The 21903-nt window shown below is 41.2% G+C and overlaps 2 protein-coding genes across 4 annotated transcripts in view; both read right to left on the minus strand.

The window, feature by feature from the left end:
• The window catches only part of aspscr1 (ASPSCR1 tether for SLC2A4, UBX domain containing), a 103924-nt gene that overhangs the window by 34843 nt on the left and 47178 nt on the right, over positions 1 to 21903 (minus strand). The gene's annotated exons all lie outside the window — the stretch shown is intronic.
• On the minus strand, positions 429 to 20333 carry mafgb (v-maf avian musculoaponeurotic fibrosarcoma oncogene homolog Gb). 3 transcript variants are annotated; one of them, XM_061050268.1, is made up of 3 exons: positions 20091 to 20333; positions 5818 to 5883; positions 429 to 5721 (listed from the first exon to the last, which is right to left on the minus strand). In XM_061050268.1, the coding sequence occupies exons 2-3, from the start codon at positions 5851 to 5853 to the stop codon at positions 5230 to 5232; spliced, it is 528 nt and encodes a 175-aa protein (XP_060906251.1). In that variant the 5' UTR covers positions 5854 to 5883; positions 20091 to 20333; the 3' UTR covers positions 429 to 5229. The 3 variants fall into 3 exon arrangements, with proteins under 3 accessions (XP_060906251.1, XP_060906260.1, XP_060906266.1); XM_061050277.1 differs by lacking the exon at positions 20091 to 20333 and adding an exon at positions 19443 to 20040; XM_061050283.1 differs by lacking the exon at positions 20091 to 20333 and adding an exon at positions 6061 to 6151.

Here is a 21903-nt window from a genome sequence, read left to right on the forward strand (position 1 = left end):
CTGATGGCAGAGGCTGCTATGTAAAGTGACCATCAGAAGTAACTAATCCCATTCATACATATTTATATTATATATGGTAATATAAATATGTATAAGTGTCTTGCCCAAGGAGATCAGACATGTTGCTGCAGGAGCTGAGGATCAAACCAACAATCAATCGGTTGAGAGACGACTGACTCAACCACTGAGCCGCAGCTCAGTTGTATGTAACCCTGTCACTGGTTCGTTGTCTAATCCTCTGTCTGCAGTTCCAACAGAAAATATTTAAGTGACAATTAGACAGCAGGAAGCAAGTATTACAAACATGAACAGAACTACAGGTCAAAAGAGACGAGGCGGAGGTCGCCAAAATCAACAAGATAAACGTCCTTACAGTATTTCTCCATGTCAGTATTTATAAATGTGATAACAGAGGCACATTACATCAGTTCATTTTGAAAAGGTTTTTATTGGTCATATACAAAATAAAGTAAGCTGTTTATCAACAAACATACAGTATATACATCAATAAATTAAGAGATGCATCAGACCGATGATGAAACAGTTAATTTCAAGATTACCAATACGTTGTCATCATCACTTAAATATCTACAAATTGCAACAAAAAAAAGGTACAATAATTTAGTTGAAGATAAATACAAAGACTGTCACAATGTAAGCATTTTCCCATAGAAAGTACTGTCATAGAATAATTGTTTACACCCCATACAGAAATATTACAAAACACTGATTTTTTTTCTTATAAGGGCTTTTCACACAAACTCACTACTTTCCTAAAGCTTTAAAAAATGACACTTTTTCACTTTTCACAACACAAATAGCCCAACTTAGCTTAACGCTCACGAGTGGACACCTGTGGTTTGGTGGGAACAAAATGTTCTAAATTAAAATAGAAGAAATAAAAATAAGTTAATGTGATGTAGAAGCTTAAATCTTCCTTGTTAGAGGCTGTAGAGCTCATAAAACAGCAGAGAGAGAGTAAAGTGAAGGAGGAACTTAAGAGGCAAAACAAACATCATTATTGATGAAATAGCCAAACAAACGATCAAAGGAATCCTCGGTTCATTTACTCTCATCGATCTGTGTTTGAGGTGGGTGAAAGGGCTTTTAGAGTGCAGTGGCGTGATTCACTGTACAGGAAAACAACTGAAGAATGTCACACTGATTGGCCAAGCAGCAAGATAAGGGGTTAATGATTTGCATCTTCCAGAAGAATCGCATGTTTTCAAGAAGGGGCTCGGCTGCCTGCTGAGTTAACTCACCGATACTTTGTAAAAAAAAAAAGGGTTGGGAAGAAGTGGAGTGAGACGAGTTTATCGGATGGGTTTCCACCACTCCTCTCTGACTCTGTAAAATATTTATAGATGTGGTTTAGGAGCAGTTGCTTGGGTCTGTGATGAAAAGCCTTTTGATAAGGAGGGTATGACCCCTGTTAAAGAATAAGGTCGGCGCGTCCCACAACCTCTTAAACTCTGTTATGAAAAGCCAGCAGGCCGGCTTGTCTGATAATCAGTAGAGGTTTGCTTTTGTCAGCTGATCATATGTGCTGATTGACAATCAGGAAGAGACCTCTGTAATGTTTCACACTGGACCTATAAAGCCACAAGATACTGAAGTCTGGAAGACTTGAATGATATATTCTTAATGTCCTCTGAACCCTTTTTTTCATCGAGTCGTTTTCTCGACTTAAAACGCATTTTGTGTTTTCACAGTTATTTGTCAAGTGATGCTAAAAAAAGCAATGAAATCTACAACCCAAACTACAATCTGACGTACACACACTTTCAAAACACTCAGCTCTTTAACCTCGTCAATTAACACGACCTGCATTATAAACATCTTGACAAAGACACCACGACAGCATCAGCTCCTGAGTTGCAGGAGGTCTAATTTAGCCCCAAACAGTTTTTAGATGTGTCTATTCAACAGCAGCCACCAGGTTGATGTCTGAACAGTAAGGAAACAGAGGAGTACAACAGTATACAGAGATGGAAACATAATGTCTGACTGTGTTTTCACGTTCACAAGCACCATGAGGTTTCATATTTTCACTTTAACTAGACACAACCTGATCTTGGCAAAAGTGTCATCCTATTTGATACCCCCCCCACACACACACACACACACACACACACACACACACAGACACACACAGACACACACACACACAATGCAAAACTTTCCCAGGTGAAAACATCAGTCACCGAAAAATACAGGAACAGACAGAAGCAGTGGGAAAGCGGAGGAACAGGAAACAAACTCCAGTAGAAAATTAAATAATTAAAAACAGGGCACGTTTGAAAACATACATTTACTGGGTTTGATCACAAAATATCCTTTTTCGCTTCTGTCAGACATTTTCATTTGACACTCGCTGCTCTCTGATTTCACAGTCGACTGAATATGTGAATGGTTATTCGTGTTAAGATTATAAAAAAAATAATATTACCAGCTCTAGAACTGTTTCCACTTTCAATACTTTTGCTCGTTGTTCAATTGTTTGTAATGATTAAGAATGTGGGGTACAGACGAAGACTCACTGTAATCATGGTAATAACTGCACAGCAGTAGAGAGGACAACCCTTTTACTTCACAGTGGGAAAGTAACGCTCCACGTAAAAGGTGGCATTCATGTACTGTTCTCATCGCTGTAAAATGCTCCTATTTCAATCAATCAGTCCATTTACATCAGGTATATTTTAGTGAAACACAGACAGAGGCAATTGTACCTTTAAGGTAAACCTAACTATTTGACAGAAAAAACAATTAAATACCAGAATACATTTTGATCACTTCATAAAACACCAAAGACATTTACAAATTTGCTTCACTTCCCTGACACAGAACAGTTCAAAAAACAAACAGGAACAACGTTATATATACATAAATATATCAAATGTACACAGTTTGTCACACATTACAAAAATAACTTAATGAAGGAGCAGTGTGATGCAGCTTTACAGGCCCATTGTTTAGTTTCACATCTCTGATGACCTGAATACACAAATATCATGAAGCTTGTGAGGTTAACCAGAGCACTTCCTCATCTCAGCCGTCATTTTATCTGAATGAACCAACTTTTAAACAGAGCACGAAAAAAACAAAGTCACACATGACTGTGTATAAATACAGACACTGGACCTGCCAAACTTACATTTTATAAATCAAAAGTTTAGATTTCAAGCTGATGAACACTCGATCTAACACGTCTGCAGCGCTGAGAGTTGAAAAAAAAGAAAAGAAAACGGTTTCATGATCAAAAAGACGTAGCAGTTACCCACAGTGTCATCACCCACTCCGGCCTGAAATCAAACAATGATCAAAGTCATGTCTATGAAATAGTGAACGTTATAGTTACCTCGTCACACACCTACACAGCACAGCACACACTAGTTCACGGTTACACACACGTGCCTAGTCACTAGAGAAAAAACAAAGCTATTCAGTAGTTAAGCCACTTTTGGTACAATTGCAAAATAGAGAGATACTGTATATCAAACAGATTTGTTAGACTTTTTTTACAGGTCGTTACAAACAATGCAAAGATAATTGTCATTATAAAAACCAGACTCCATACATAGACAAAGATTCTTTGAGTATAGAACGACACATAACACTACTTTATGGTCAAACTCGAGTGACATGACAGCCCATTTGTGTGACTGGAAATTCAAATATCTTTGCTTTCATTGCAGATCTGCACCTCAAAGGGAGCTATGTGGCTGAAAGCAGGAGGAATAAACCAGTGTGTTTTGAAGCTGAAATTTTCATGTAGGTGTACTAATCTACATCATAACTTAAATGTCAGCAGACAGTCAAATAAAAAAAAAATATCATGAAAGATATTCAAAAAGCTGGGATCTTTTTTCTTCTTGTCAAAGTGAATGAACTTCAGAGTCACATAAATGGGAGTTTTAAATGCCTGACGGGTATTACACAGCTCATACAACAACGCACAGCCAGAGTTCAATGCTGTCACAAGCTGATTCCTGATTGGTCAGTGTATTTCATTAAGCACAGGTACCACTGTCCATCCATGTCCTCTTGACTTCGCCTTGATGCGTATCATTAGGAGATCAAGGCACTTGCCCTTCAAATGACTTTGTGTACTGAAGAGAGAAACTCAAACAGACTGTAAGACAACTTGATGTTAATTCAGCTCTCGGGTTCAAACCACCATTTCCCTGAAAAGTCTTACAAACTGAGAAAAGGTCAGTAACTTTCTCTCCTTTATGTTTTGTTTCCGTTTGTTGTTTTTGGCTGTTACTAAATGTTACTTTCCCTGCCTCTTTCTACTAGATCCAGGAAATGTGTGTAATAATTAGAAACCAGTCGGGTTTGAAAGATGGGAGGACAGAGAGAGGATAGCTCAGAGAAAGAGGGTTGAACATAGAAAGAGAAGAGACCATAGAAAAAGAAACAGCTGATTAAATATAGCAATACCAAAACGAACACGCGCCACAGAATTTCACAGAATTCCTGATATATCACTATTGACACACAGAGAACACACTTTGGACCTCATGTGAATGACAACACGGTACAAAACAGTAGAAATACAGTTACCACCATTGTGTAATATATAATTTTCCATCCATATATTCTGAACATTTCTTGGCTAGATGGAGCACGATGGGACTTTTGTGCCGCCACTGACATCAGCTGGTCACATGAACACTTTCTTTCCAAAGTTAGGGACACTAAACTGTTTGCTCTAATCCAGTGACTTTACTATTAATAAACTAATAACGTCATTTTGATTCCAGTACAAATGTCGTTTAGGGATTTAAATGTTTTCCACTTTAGTTCAAATCTAGTGTACACATGTGTTACACCACTATTCTGCACTTCTAGACATCTAGATCTACCAGCAGGTGAACTTTACACGTAACACTTGAAACTGTTTTAGATATTAACATTTTTAAAAACGCTTCATTCCCTTAGCCTGCCGGCTTTCAGTGGTTGGAGGAACCCTGTGTATGTCTGTGTATCTGTCCTGTGCTAAATGACCACATTCTGACCATGGGCTTGCATCAGTATAGACTCAATAATCTTCCTCTGCTTTCATCCTTTCCTTCAGCTGCACTGATCTGTGACAGGTGACGGAGCCGTGCTAAGGTAAACTAATCAAGGCTGCTCAGCTGTTTGGTTCAGTGCAGCTGGAAGAGAGGCAGCCAGCAGAGAATAAAAATCACTCCATCTCTCCACCACCATCTATCTTTCCCTCCCTCAAGACCGGGCGTCTGTTTTTGACTTCACTATCGTGATCACGCTTGTTGCAGTTGCCGTTGCCACTTTCCCCGGTATAAGAGGACCAATGACTGAAGACGGCACCCCTCCCCCTCCTCCACCACCTCCACCTCTGACCCCGACCCCGACAGTGGGGCTCCGTGCCACAGTCCTGGCGAAGGTCTGTAACGCCTCGTACTTAGACCTCAGAGCGTCCAGCTCAACGCGCATCGAAGCGTTCTCATTGGCCAGTTTGTCCACCTCCTGCTGCAGCTGGGCCTTCTGCTTCTCGAGCTCCTCCTTCTGGGTGACACGCTTCACCCGGCAGCTGGCTGCGTAGCCCCGGTTCTTCAGGGTGCGTCGCCGCTGTTTGAGTTGCAGGATCTCCTCTTTGGTGAGCCCTCTGAGGTGCTGGTTCAGCTCCCGCACAGACATGGTCACCAGCTCGTCGTCTGTGAGGCTGGTGCCATTCTCCCCCGGCTCTCGCTTCACCTGGAGAGGAATATGGAGGAGGTGAGGAGAGAGATAAATACAGACAAATATATACTAAACTACAGGGAACTCACTGTGAGACATGCATGCTCTTACCTTTAAGGCTTTATTTCCTTTGTTAGTCGTCGTCATACCACAAGAGCCTTGCTCTTCTGAACAGACCTATGGAGGGAGAGGAGAGAGAGAGAGAGAGAGCTCAGAACATCAGCAGAGGGACATCATTAAATTAAACTTAAAGCCTAAAACCAATTCAAAGACCAATATGCTTTAAATTAAAATGAGACCATCATTTATAAATAATAAACAGGATAAAAGTGTTCTTAAAGAGTGTGCCAATACCCAGCTGGACCAGTGGAGACACGGCAAATTGAAATCTACTGCTGTGTGAGCGCGTCTTAGTTTGGGTGTGTTTCACATTGTAGAGGAGTGAAAGTGACAAGAAACTTTTCTTAGAATTTCCCTGACTTCCTGTTTCCTGCTGGTTTCTCTGACGATGCCCACCACCTTTGTGTTGTTGAACAGTTATTGGCTGGTTTTGGGCCAATAGTAATGAAATGAACGTGAAAGAAGGGGAAGTGGTAAAATTTGTGGGAAGGACTCCAGGGGAAAACCAACTGTTAGAGACTTAGAAACCATACCTAAGACTGTAGAGACAGGGGGGAAATTAGAAAGACAAATATAAACCTACACCTACAAGGAGCTCAGATGAGGGCAAACCAAAAAAAACTGATGTGCACAGTTTTTTTCCAAAGTGGAAACAAGAGACAAAAGGAGTCAACAGAGAGGGAGCCTGGAAGTGCAGAAGATGAGATCAGACCTTAGAGCACACAGCTCCACAGATGAGCATCTCTACAAGCTCAATGAGACGCTTTGTGTGGCCCTTGGTCTGGCTCTCATCTCTTAGACCTGTGTGTGTGTATGTGTGCGCGTGAGCGTGTGTGTGTGTGTGTTCGATAAAGTGCAGCTATTGTTGCCGCTGCTGAGCGATCATCATGAGACCAGTCATGATGACTCAGCAGATTCCTGATCTCACTCTCTCCTCCCTCCCCTCTATCTCTCCTCCCTGCCGAGCACATTTCTGCTATGCTCTGTCACTTTTTACCCCCCCCCCCCCCCCCCCTCTGATTTTACGACCCTCTAGTCCTTTTCTTAAAGGTGACAGTTTGCCCGTTATACAGCTGCAGATCGAGGAAAGCCTTCAGGGCACAAGAGGTTCAACAGGAGAACGTGCTTGTGTTGGATTGGCTGTCTAACAGACAGGGAAATTAAGTCGTCAAAGCATAAAAACACTGTCTTTTGAACCACACCAGCACACCTGATACTGCTGAATCTGAAGTTAAAGTAATTTGCTGATTAAAGACAGCCTTTCTTCTTTCTTCATGCATTTCAACTCTCTGATGAATTTTGCTTAAAAAAGCAAGCGGCGCAGTTGGAAATAAGTTATATTTCTTTAGTCATTCACAAGTTCAGTCATTTAAAAAGCTCCTTTGGATTAGTGATGACATTTCATTGACATGGGGGGCACAATGCACCTCCGTCTGCCTGTCTGTACAGTTGGGTGAGTGTTTGTGCAAGCACAAATCCTATTCAACTATAAATAGATATAGATCAAAGAAAAAACATACACTACAATCGTGCATGCACACACTGTACATGGTATGTACCGTAAGTGAAAATCCGTCATAAATCCTGTTCGATTCTGAAGAATGAAAGGAATGGGGTGTTCATTCCTGGAGCAATTGGCACTCTCTAATTGGTAAGGGTCAGTCATCTGTAATTTTTCCTTTCATTGTGCAAATACAGCGCTTCATGTACATCTGCAATCTTGCATTTTGTTTGGCTGCAGCCTCCCACAGCTGGAGGAGCAACATCACACAATAGATGGATCAAAGACATGAAGACAGGGGGGCTGGTGGGGGTGGAGAGGAGAGGGAAAACATCGGGGGCAAAAAGGAGGCTGTTTTACTGCCAGGCACTGGTTTATTTCCCCTGTGCCCAAACACCCCCCCCCCCCCCCCCATATCCATCTACATACAAACAAAAAGAACGCTGGCAGCACATACACATTCCCCTGCCGCCATGCCAGTGGGGCACAATAAAACACACAAGTAAAACGCTTGGCTGCAAGTACACAAACATGCAAATGGTGTTATGTTTAAAGTGCTTAACTATGCTTCATACATGCAGACACTAAGCGCGCTGTACATGCACGCTCAGACGTTTATACTCCAAGAAACAATTCAAATGTTATGGAATTTTTTTGTTGTCTTAGATAAAAGCAACTAACATGTGTAATCAATACGAACGCATATTTAGTAACTGACAGATCCCATCGTAATCTTATCCAACTAAATTAGACTTTTAAACTTGAAATAAATAAATGCTTTGGCTCAAAAAAAAAGATTTCTATCTGTGACTATGAGTGAGTCTTAGTCCTCAGCTGGTTAGGACTATAGTCCAGTTTCTGTTATTGGATGTAATACCGCTTGCATTTATTGGTTGTCAGTAGCAGTCGATCTGTATCTGATGCGTCGTGTTAATTCAATGCTGGCGGTCTTAAAGGCTGATTCAGAGAAGAGGTGTTTTTATTGGGCAGGACATTTCTTGTATGAATGTTATTACAACAAATCTGCTTGCTTATTTGAAAAAAAAAGACAGAAAGAATGAATGAAGAGAACATGGGTATCAGCAATCAGCTAAATTGTTGATTTTTAAACATCGGTATCAGACCTGATTTTCACAACCAGTGCATCCTTCATAATACGTTTACTCTCACTGAAAAGTTCGAAAAACTGTCATCCAGCCAGTCTGCTCCATTTTGTGCTTATTTTTTCTTACTCTAAAATTTGTCCTAAGTTTGATTACCAAAACTCATATCAATCAGCTTATTGTTTAAGCTTAAATTGCACACACACACACACACACACACACACACACACACACTATCGTAAGAGTTACAGGCCAAGAAGTAATTGTGGTGTTAGGAGTTTAAACTTGGAGAGTAAGACAGCACTTTAAGGTTTATTTCATCAAGGTTAGAAAACAACAAGCCAGACCTACACCACATACTATAGTGAACAAGTTTGTGAGTGTGTGTGTGTGTGTGTGTGTGTGTGTGTGTGTGTATGTGTGTGTTGTCTGAACACTCAAGCTGTGTGTAAGTCACCCAGGTTAAAGATCATCTGCTGAGCAAAGGCATCACCATTCATCTTGGGTGTACACACACATACACCCACACCAACACAAAGTGCCAGAGGTGTCCTTCCCACAATGCTTTGGGGGTGGTCGTTGCAGTGTGGTCAATGCCACTGTCACTGTTGCTACAACAGACAGCTTTTTTGCTGCGGCAGGCTCTATTTTTTATGGAGCATCCAAAAGAATGCTGACAACTCAAGAGCAGAGCTGCTTACGGTTACAGTGAAGAAACAACACACACACACACACACACACACACACACACATTCAAACACATAGAGGTGGGACAAGGGGGACAGAGATGGATGGAGGAGGAGGAGGAGGAGGAGAAGGTGAGAAATAGTGGAGATGAGTGAAACACAGGTGGTGGAGAAGAAAAGATAAGACAGTGAGGAGAAAAGAGGATGAGGAGTTAGTGAGATAGCAGGGTAAGGACAGAAAAGGTAAGAAAGGAGGAGAAAAGGGGGGGGGGGAGGACTGAAAGAATGCTGACGTCTCCAGAGCTGATTAGCGTTACAGCGGAGACATCACACCCACAACCGAGAAAAACGCTGAGTATGTAGGGAGGACGGGCTGGGGGGGGTGAAAGGGGGTGCAAATGACAAGGGAGAAAGAAGAGAAGAAAAAGAGGGAGGCAAGTGAATAGGGAGGAGGAGAAGGAGGAGATGAGGGGGACAGAGGTGGGGATGGAGGGAGAAACAGGACGGTGGAGGGAGGGAGAGAGGAGGGGAGGGAAGAAGAAGAGGGGGTGGGAAAGCGTTTGGGTGAAAATGCATCCTCAACACATTTGTAAGAGCTTAGCTGTTGGGTACTGGGGAGGGATGAAGGGGGAGGGAGGGAGGGAGGACCAGGGGGGAGGAATGGATGGAGGGGGTATAAAAAAAAAAACCCTGAACTCAGCAACGACCACGACTAAAACCTCCAATTAGAAAAGTTCTGAAGCTGATCCAGTGCAATGAAACTACTGCTGACCATCCCTCTCTCTCTCTGTTTCCCCTTCACCCTCCTGCTCTCTCTCTCTCTCTCTCTCTGTTTCACACAAACACACACACACAAACACACACACACACACACACACAAAAAGAAGCCTCTCATCCTGTCCCCCTGAACACAGAGATCAAGGAATTTACAAAGATAGATTTAAGAGCTCAGAAAGTGGCTCCTTTCTCTTCATGTTGTGCAGACGTACAGCATGATAAGCTCTGTGTGTGTGTGTGTTTTTGTGCGTGTGCATTTGTGTGTGTGTGTGTGTGTAGTTGGCTTCAGACAGAGCTCTAATTAATCTTGTTTGAGAAAAACCTTTTGCTCCAGCCACTAGCGCGGCACAGAGAGGAATTTCTTAGAAAGAGACTTACAACTTAAGAGCTGGCGGCATTCTGTGCAGGAACACACACACACACACATACGTATATACACACACAGGCAGGAGGAAAATAAACAGACAGATTAAGCGCTTCAAAAACGACCTGGGGGCTGGTATGTGCGTGGGTGTACGCAAGCTTAAACAAGCAAACATATAGAGAATGATCAAGAATAGATTGTAAGAGTCACAAGTCGTTTGTGATGCGCTCTCTTTTTTTGAGTAATCCCGATACAACCGCTGCTTTAAACCAAGCGGCCTCCCTCAGGAAACTCTGTGAGCAATAACGGAGAACACAAAGGATGGCAGACGAGTAGTGAGACACAGAGGGAAAAGGATGGAATAAAGAGAGGGGAATGTGGGGAGCGTGATTGAAAATCTCAGCGTGCCACTAAAAAACTCTGCTCCACCTTGTCTTTGTTAAAAAAAGAAACAGAGGGTGTAGCGCTCGTGCTCATTGATCTTGTGTGCTCCAAGGGTGATGAGGGAGCTGGTAAATAATTAACAATGAGCCCTGTGTGGAAGCTAATTGTGAATTAGAAATCGGATGGGAGATAATGGCAACCTGTGTACAGAGAGAGCTGGTGAGGCTAACAGCAGAGACACAGGGCTGTGGAGAGTGACAATGAGGGACAAGGGGGAGAAAAGACAGTTTGATTTGTAGTGTGTGTGTGGAAGAAGAGCAGGAAGCTATTAGTACGATGGTATGCAGAGCGTGAAATAAGGATGATAACACAGACAGGGAGGGGAGAAGTGGAAATGAGGAAAACACAAAGAAAAGTGAGGGAAAAGACTCGCAAAAGGAGCAAGAGGCTGAGCCCTCATATACATATTCTAATACATGCAGAGAGAAGAGTGATCACTTTCACACTTTTCTCTGAGGATTGTGCGTCCGTGTGTGTGCCTCTGAGCTAGTTCAGTGTGTGCGAGGCAGTGTTTGCGCAAGTGTGTTATTAAAGGCGAGAAAAAGTCCTGGCGTCGACACGTTTTTCCCATTCCAGGTAGTAAGTCGGAGTGTGATGACAAATTTCCCAACACAAGCAGAAAAACTGCACTGTCAGGCGATTGAGCGCTGGCTCCTTTTTTTTTTTTCATAAGTGCTTTTTTTAAAGAGGAGAGAGAGAGAGAGAGAGAGCATGTAGCGCAGGTTAAGTTAGTTCTTTTCTTTTGTGTGTGTGCGTGTGTGTGTGTGTGTGTGTGTGTGTGTGTGTGTGTATGTGAGTGTATAACAAACAGAGGGCTGTAAAGGTGACAGCGATAGGCTTAATGACACAGTATTTTTATTTCCCCCTGGACACTTCCCATCACTAGTCTACAATATTAACTCGAGACTATAAGAGACTATAAGTTTCTCTGCAGCAGCAAACTAAAGTCACTATCTGCCACATTAATCAGGATTTCTAATCAGAACTGTCTTTGGAAACTTTAAAGAGCAGATATGAAGAAGCAGAGATGTGTTTGCAGCTCACTCAGGAGTCATGGAGAGCAGCTTGGCCTTTTGCTCTGGGACATTCCTGGTGACCATTTTAAGGTTTCCCAGTTGCTGTCACTCATTTGAGATGGTATGACAGGCATTTTAACTCACACAAAAACACACGGTACCATGGTATGTGCCGGTTCTACTGTACTCCCTTTGTCCATTATCAACCAGCACAAATTTAACAGGACATCTAACAAATATTTAAAAGAAAAAAAATTCTACCCGTATATGGATCTACATAATTTCAAATAAAACATGATTAGAGTCAACATGTTATATATTCAATTTTAACTGTAAAGCAATAGGAAAATAAGAGTTGCCCTTGAAGTTTCATCCCTTCATCCCTTTGAAAGTCAGACACTTAGTCTGAAAAGTTCCTGGACTATTAAACCTGGACTTAATCAATTAATCAATCAATTAAACCGCAAGAACTGTAAACTTTCCCACTGTGTTGTGTTCATGTTTACTTTAACTGTGCAATCTGTCTGCCCACTGGTCAACAATTTGTTTAGACACGTGTTTGCAATAATAAAACAAACTGGTAACATTGTCTTAACACAGCACATTTTATATTTATAGTGTTTATATAGCCTATTCAATTCCCTGAGCTTGGTTCATTACTTATTATTTTTCAGATACAGGTACTTATTGCCTATTGTATTATTTAGATTTCATTTTATATTCTATATCTTTTAGGTAAATGGTAAATGGACTTGAGCATGTATCGTGCTTTTCTAGTCTTCTCAAAACGCTTTTACATCGCAGGTCACACATCGCAGGTCACACACTGATGGCTATGTAAAGTGACCATCAGAAGTAACTAAACACATTCATACACATTCATACACCACCGACGAGGCAGCGGGAGCAATTCAGGGTTAAGTGTCTTGCCCATGGACACATCGGACATGTTGCTGCATTAGCTGGGGATCAAACCCCAAACCCTTATGATTGAGAGGCGACCCACTCTACCAACTGAGTCACAGCCGCCCATATTTTTATATTTCCTACTGATAGTGTATAAGAGTAAATGTAACAACTGAATTTTCCCCCTGGGATTAATAACATTTTTCTGATTCTGATTCTGTAGTCTGTGCTGATAAAGACCTTAGCATCATCTAAGAAATCAACTAACTTCATTTCAATGTTCTGTCGTAACATAAGAATGTCATTCTGTATCTTACTACATGCACCGACTCCAGCACAGAGAAGAGATACTGTGACTCGTTTTCTTCATCATATGGTACATTATACAAAGCTGTTTTTCTCTTTCAATTTTGACACATTCTGGGCTTTTTTCTCAAACGGCTCACTCCACACTCACACTCCAACACGGAGTGAACTTTGACTTCATGCCCACAGCTGGAGGAAGTACCCTTCATTAGGTGGAGCTACTCCGGCGAGCTTTGAGACGAGCTCCCCTGGCCCCCATGGCAAAAAGAATTAGGTTTCATATGGTTTCATATCACTCTCATTATATGTTGTCTACAAAATAGCCATGGGCAGACTCATTAAAATCACTCAACAATATGATTTAAAAACTCTGATCACGATTTGATTTTTACAAGATGCTTCGTTTTCGTAAACCCATGTCCATATAAAACACTCCACAATCAAATAAACACCTGTTCTGTTTTGGATTAAGTCATTGATAAGATACTGAATATGATGTTGATTTTTAACGCCCGACTGTTTTTTTTTACCTTTTTTAAAGAGGTTTCCGTTTGTGTGGGTGATAACACCAAGCTTGTATCTACAGAGCTACTCCCCCGTGAACAGCAATAAACAGTGTTACTCCTGTTCATCAGTAAGCCTTCATCAGTGCAGACTTGTTGTTGCAGGGTTTAAAAAACCCACTCTCCCTCCACACTCAGGGGTTTTAAACGGCACTCATTGTGGCGGACCCTCAACATATGTCTTCAGAAAATTGCCACAGGAAAAAAAAATTCAGAGATTTCTGATATTTTCTTAGTCTCATTAATATTCATTGAAATATCTTTGGCTTTTGGACAGATGGATGTACATCTGAACCTTTTGATTTCATTACATTTAATTACAAAATAACATCCAAACTTCTTGTTAATGTTCTTTACTGACTCCTACATCTGTCAGTAGTTGTTACCTTCAGTCTCATGTTTTTCCTCTAACTCACCCTGTCTTTGTAACAGAGCTTTTATTGGTTTTGCTCCATCGTCTTGGTCTAAGCTTCAGAGTCACTTTAAACTTTGTAGTAGCTTAGAATAATTTAAAACCATAATTAAGGATCATTAGACCAGTGTAAGGACATTTTTTTTTACTGCTGAATGTTATTCATTTATTCATTGATGTAGTTTTGTCTGTTATGGTCTGTCCTTTGTTATCCTTTTGTGCTGCTGTCTTGGCCAGGACTCCTTCTGAAAGACATTGTTGTATCTGAATGGGAAAACTCTGGGTTAAATGACTTTTAAATAAAATTTGAAAACACTTTTTGTCCCTAAAAATAATTGTAAGTTCCACAGGCCTAGTCAGTGTTGTGTGCAAATCCAATCAGTTAGGTGAGGAAAAGTAGCTGATTAAATTGTCAACACTTAAAAACAACAACCAGGAAGGAAGATCAACAGGCACAACAACCAGGAGGGGAAACATGTCAAAAAGTTGAACCTAACTCCGTCTGCCAAGACCACCACAATCCATTTCATTGCATCACTTTAAACGTGGTTACAAGTTGAAGGTGCGTCAAGGATGTACAGAATTTCTTTCAGAACCGTTCTTAAATGTACTTTCCAAACTAACCTTCACCGTGAACACTGATTTATAAATTTAGTAGAATTGTTGTTGCACTGAAATCGTTTTAATCTACAGGTGAAGGCAAAGAGCTGGTGCCACAGTTAACACACACACACACACACACACACACACACACACACACACACACACACACACACACACACACACACACACACACACATCTTTGTTCATTCACCTTGGGCGTGTAAGTTTCTTTTTTTGGTTTAAAAGGTTTAGAAATTCAAACCACAATTCTGGGATCGTCACACTGCAGTTAAAACCTGCTGCAATTTGGTGCATAGAGATGATGCAACTGGTAGACAACCTCTGGTACGGATAGTCCTGTTATACCTTACATCTCCAAGGCTAAGTTAAATATCTGAACACGGCATGCAAAACAAAATCGCTGCTATGGTGTGAGTAATGAGGAGTCTCTTTAAACCAGAGCCTTCTCAAAAGAAAAGAAAAAGGTCCAAAGTAAACTCAAAAGGTCCTCAGAGGGAAAGCTTGAGTCAAAGAGGGCTGATCACAGAGCGGTTATTGATACAGAAAAGCAGCTTTGTCATAATTTCCTTTGAACACACCGCGACCACTTCAGGACACGAGGTAAGGTCGGTAATTTGAAAATTAACTTAAACTTGTTTTCCATTTCTTAATCCTTATGACTTCTCATGTGTGTTGCAATAGGATTTATGTTGATTTCACACATTTTTTGGTTCTCAGGGAGGTTATGCAAATAAGAAGTCAAGACACTTGTAGAGGGAGGGGAAATTTTACACACACACACACACACTCTCTCACACACACACACACACACACACACACACACACACACACACACACACACAAAGTCAAAGTAACACAAGGACAAGCAACACACTCACACAGAAGCAGAAGAAAAAAAAAACAGTGGAGCACAGCAATGATTATGCACCAGATCTGCTTACACCATATTTCATCATTACTGTGAAGAAAAAACACTCAACTATTGATCTGCCCCACTGCTTCCTTTTCTCTCATGCCTCTCTCACCCACTCTCCGAGGCCGTCGTTTACTCCGGCTTTTACTTCTCTCTTTCTACTTCTCAGAAATTTGCAAAAACATAACAAGACTTCTCTGAAATGGATCCCAGAAGTAAACAAGATCATAAACACGCAGGCGCTACAGAGAAATTATCTCCTAAAAAATACCAGACTCTGTAACACAAACATACACAAACTAATACACACACACACACGCGCGCGCGCACACACACACACACACACACACACACACACACACACACACACACACACACACACACACACACACACACACACAGGAGATGGACACAATATTGTGAACACCTATGCAATCTAATGCAATCCAGTCCTATAGGTCTGCAATAAGTGATGCCTTTGTGTAGCCTCTTCTTCAAAACTATCACAGATGTATTTAGAATCAATACAACAGAAGATGTTTATTTTAATGTAAGAACCAAAACATCATTAACCACAGGCTTAAAATATGGATTTGAATTAATATGTGACAGGGAATTAACCTTAACATCTTAGGTTAAAACCTACAACAAAGAATCAAACAGTGAATGTTCGCTTTTAGTCTTGTTTGCTTAGTTTTTTTTTTGGCTTCCCTGTGATAAGACAAAATGAAACACTGATGCATTTTCTGTCTATGTATAAGGGATTCTTCATAAAAAAAAAAACGTATATCAGTTAGTTTCTGTTTTACGCGCAGCAGCTCCAAAGCCCAAGAAAATAATAAACCAGAAACAAAAATTGGAAATAAAACAGTTTTTCACCAATAATGCTGTCAAAGCTAAAACAGCCTTATGATCACTAACTTTATGTGAATATAGTGAGTTAAAATAAGATAATCAGGTGGAGCAGGTGGGCTAGTGGTTAGTATACACACCCCATGTACAGAGGCTGAGTTCCTCAGAGCGGGCAGCCCGGGTCCGACCTGTGGCTCCTTTCCCCACATGTCATTCCTCACTCTCTCCCTCCTCAATTTCTGACTCTATCCACTGTCCTGTCTCTGAATAAAGGCATAAAAAGCCCAATAAATAAATAGAATCCATAATAAAACTAATAATAATTTACGTAACATTTGATGGCAACACACTAATATTTCATTGCACATTTGTGTGTCCATCTTTTGTTAACCTCTTTTAAATCTATGGTTGAAATGATGACTCCATTCATTGATCGATTTAGCCTCTCACATAAACACTGCAACTATTTTCACAATCAATTAGTTTTTTTAATTCATTTTCAAGCTTGAAAAATAAACTATGCTGTTGCCTGGGCATAGGTGATAATCCCCGCCATGGGCAGTAAGAAAAGGGAGTCACAGGTGAATGGGGACGGGGAATCAGGAATCAGAGAAGGCCACACAGTTTTTCAACAGTGCGTGAAAATGTTTTTTGGATCCTGTCATTATTGTCATGTTTTTCATATACCAGCTTGTTTTTATCTAACGTAATATACAGGCTTTAGGTGTTTTTTAATATAAATTAAGAGTTAAACGAATTCCATGACGGACATTGTTTTTCACCGACCATGAGCTGGAAAGACTTCAAATTCCCTCCAGTGGCCTTTTTGTGGTTGTAAATTATTTTAAACTTAGCTTTTAGCATTGGTGCCTCTCTTTCTTCTGGTAGACTTAACATGTATCTTATATCTCAGAATATCCTGAATCCTTCTTCATATTAAACACGACTAAAAGGTTTTGCACAGTGTTACATCAGCTTGACCCCTGTGAATGCACATACTCAATTAAGTTTATACGAGAACACACAAAAAAACACGCACACATACACATGTTGATGTCAAACCAACCACTAGGGGATTCCTCCTTAAGAGAGAAGCTTCAGGTCAGGGGTGCAGGTATCAACTGCCAAAGCAAATGTTGTAATGACCAACTGATAGTAAAATAACTTCCCATTGCTGCATCGTCTTTCTACATCTTGCAAGTGCAGCTAAACACACACACGCACTCACACACACACACACACACACACACACACACACACACACACACACACACACACACACACACACACACACAGACACACACACACACACAGGCCCTACAGCAGTAGATCGTTGCATCTTATAGAGTCTTATATCCCCTGCTCTCTTTGCACCTTTTCTCTCACACACACACACACACATTGACACACATGCACACGACAAGGCAAAGAAACTAGCTGTGGTAAGTAACAAGTGAAAACGCCATCTGTCAAGCGAGAGCGCATTTGCTTCGGCTCAGCATTTTCAGGGGAATGCCTTGAAGACAAAAAGGTCCTTGTTCTCAATCTCTCCGCAAATCCCATCTCTCATTCTTCCTCCCTCTTCCTTCATCCCCCTTGCTCCGTGCGCCTTGCCGCTCCGCCACCATCAGCAAAGTTGCACACATAAGCATTGGTCAGCGTTCAATTACCGTGAACACCAGGGAAGGATGGGGAAAGTACTTGACAGAGAAATGCACTTCAAGCACTGATTAAATACTGATACCAAGTATAAAAAAGTTTAGCCCCTTGGTTGTGAGTGTGTGTGCGTGCATCCAATGAGAAAAGGAAATGGGAAAAATGTGTGTGTAAGGAGGGTTGGGGGGTGCTCTTCTCTCCAATACTGATACAACTGTTTCATCATTATGACCCTCTATTACAGTACTTGCCAACTTGCTTACTACATACTTTTGATACACTCCACAGAGTGCTGACTCTAACTAAAGCTGCTGATACGGAGTCATTAGGGGGTGAAGTTTCTGTTTTTCTTGAGCCCACAGAGCTTCCCTATTACTCCTCAGTGTTTCAGAGTTGCTGTGCTGCTCATAGGTTGCTACCAGGCAGCGGATAATGGCCCATCTAGAAGAGATCAATCAGAGGATATTCTGTTGCAAAGCACTTCAGTTCAGTGAGGTGCTTTCTTTTTTTAGCACAAGTCTCTGTGTGGGTTCATGAGCAATCAATGCTCAACATTAACTGCCATGGGAATAAAGCCTAACCTCCAGCTCTCGTTTGTTTTTCTTAAAATGTATTTCATGACTTTTACACACACATTTTTTAATTTCAAGACTTTCAGAAAATGTTTTAAAAGTGATCAATACAAGGACAGCAAGTTGAATTAATCATTTGGGGATATAAGGTATCCCCATATGTAAACCAAGTGATTTTTCTAATATATCTACATGCATATTTTTCACATTTGCCTTGATTTAATTGTGAGAATGTATCAGAGCCCCTTCAATATCCAAGCCTCAGAGAAAAAGGAACATATTTAGCACTAATGACATTTTGAACACTGTTTCCGGAGCCCACAGGAGCTATAATCATCCCAAAAATACGTCAACATTCACTACGTGACAGAAATAGGCCCCTGTTTATTCCAAAGCCAAACCCCCGATATAAACCGAGCTCTTCCTTCCCTCGCGCCTGCCGCCGGTGCCATGTTGCCATGGCTCCCTCATGCCTCCGCTCTGCTCGCGCAAACGTTGAGAAATATCAACGTTGTGATGAATCAGCATCTCTGCCGTGAGCCCAGCCGGTGAACAACCGGTGAACAACCGGGAAATGGACTGGTTCTCTTTGTTTAAACCGACAGTGCGACTCACGTTAAATCTACCCCCCTAGTGTTAAAACATACATGAACCGAGGGCCTGTCGGAAGAACAGCGTCTGACACAAAGCAAATGTCAAAGCCGTCGCCCCGGCAGTCACCGCTCCTTAGTTACGAACACTGTAGCTATAGTTACCACGGTGACAGCCTGTTTCATTGTTGTGTTTTATTCCTTACACGTTTTTACTTTGACACACATGGCAGTGTTACGAAGCGAGAGGACGAAACGTAACAACAGGAGTCAGTTTAACAGTCCCTGATACAGACAGGTAACTTATCAAACAGCTGACTGGTCATCTTACCTGTGAAGAGGCGACGGACGACGAGTCGGTCTGACCCGCTGCCGCTTCAGCACCTCGAGGAGAGGACAGCCGGAGGAGCTACCATCAGGTCATCTGTTGTTGTAGGGGTCTCCCGCTACCTTAAGTTGTTACTCTATGTTCATATGTTATCTCGACTCTTCCTACTTTCACCTTTTTAAATATCAATTTACTGACAACAAAACAAGGGAATCCCCGGGCGGAACACCGGCACAGACAGAACTCCCTACACGGTGTTTAATTCCGACACATGGCTTCTCGTTAAGCTTGACAGCCGTACGTAACGTACTCCCCCTTTGTCTGTGTTGTTATGAGAGCGCCGGTTGGTCGGTCGGCGTGGTCGTTCCGGTGACCGAGCCGGTCTCGGAAGAGCATGCTCTTGAATTTGTCTGGATGACGACTGGATCGTGATGATTCAGCAATACCAGCCTGCTGCCCTTTACACGGCTGTGAGTTGGGCTGAACGGGACAGCGGAGCGACGGTAGCCGCGCACACCGGTACAAGCGGTAACATAAGCGCGCAGCATGCAGTGATATCGGCGGTGCCCATGCACACTCAGCAAAACAACACATCTAAATTCAGCACTTTTGAAAACAATTTCAGTTTTGACTTCGACCAAGCTGACTCACCAGAAGTCACACCGGTGCCTTTCGCCCACTGCACCTTCACGGGTTCCGTTCACCGATGGTTCGCCGAAGAGGGAGACAGCTGGAGAAATGTTCTCACCGCTCTCTAGATAAATCCACTCCTTCCTCGCTTGTTTTAGTCTTAGGTCGGAGGCGCGACACGTCAAATGATGTTTGGATCACATGGTTTCATTCATGAAGGATCAACGCAAACTGCACTTAAAGAGACATGAGACACTACTACTGTGTGATGGACCGTTTAAACAGAGTGACAACACAGCCCCTCCTCTAAAGAAATGTCTAAACTTAGAGTTCACATCCGAGGTACTGATTGGTTCCTACAACAGTACAGAGAGATAGAATAAAAACATTCTTTTTGATTTCCATTAGCATATGGAAATGTCATGTTAAATAGGCTGGTAGGACACCAGAGTTAAAGGTGATATGCTTCTCTGCTTATTACAACATTTGAGATTTATTTTTCAATTCTTAATCAAATACAGCTTTTACATTGGGCTACATGTTTTTTAAAAACAGAAACTAAATTAGCTATTTCACTGAAACAACTATGTATATATCTACACACAGAAATAAATTGACAGTGGGCTACTCAATGTATGAGTTTGGGAAGGATTCGTACCACTCAGCATGGTCTTAATAACAAAAAACTCTTATTGACATGCAGATTTGTATCAGAATCAGAATCAGATTTATTGGCCAGGTATGCTTACACAAGGAATTTAACTTCGCTGAACTGTGCTCTCATATATACAGCTACAACATTAAATATCAAAAATAAACATAATAAGAAAAGACTAATATTTACATGACTAAATATGAAACAGTGCAGTGGTGAATAGTGCAAAAGATGCTGAAGTAACATGATAATAATCTGTCGTAGTTCCCCCTAAAGAAGGACATGATGCTGCATTAATTAAAAGTGTTGAGTTCAGGATCCAGAAAACAAATCTTCACTTTCACAACATCTCAACAGTATATATTTAGACTAACACTTAATTTGCCCTTCAACTTTTAAGTCTAGTTTTTCATTCTGTTTCCACTCTGAAGCTACCTGAAAGCAGTTAAAACTGATCATACAGCATACAGCATCTATCCTCAATTAGTACAACTTGAAAGCAAAACAACACGATTAGGAACAATACTGTAGTTTATCAATATTCTGTTTCCATTTCTGAAAAAACTAATGACTTGCAGTTCAAGACAAGAAAGCACTCAAGCAATATTAGCAGCCTATTTCAAGATAATGCCTCTCAGATTATAAAGCGTAGTCCATGCTTCATATTCATTACTGATATCTTGTTTGCAGGCCTTTAAGAAATCAAAGTAGATCTCCACCAGGCTGCTGAGAGTGCAACGTTAAAAGGAAATGATGAATAGTCTTAATGTAATCATACAGCCTAGTGTAAATAGAGGAGGTAAAAGTTTTGTTTTAAGGATGTCCTGGCAGTTTTTCAAACTATATCAAAAAGCAATTTTTTATTTGCAGGAGCCGCTCTTATTTTATCAGCAATGGCTTGATAACAGCGAATGGCGTGCTGTGATTTCTTATTGATTCATGGGGAGCCACCCATGATATCACAACTGACGGATGCAAACTCTCAGGGAAAAATAACAAGGTGCAATTTGAGGAAAGCCTGTTATATCTGATAGGTAGTGATGAAAGAAAATAAGTAATTTAGCCAAGCACAGCAAGTTTAAGGTACTTGCACATCACTGATCTGTTTCCAATATGTGTTGTGAACATTTTATCGCACAACAATTATCTGAAACTTCAATGACCTTTAACGATGGAAAG

This window comes from Labrus mixtus, chromosome 2 (assembly GCF_963584025.1).
Source record: "Labrus mixtus chromosome 2, fLabMix1.1, whole genome shotgun sequence".
Lineage (NCBI taxonomy): Eukaryota > Metazoa > Chordata > Actinopteri > Labriformes > Labridae > Labrus > Labrus mixtus.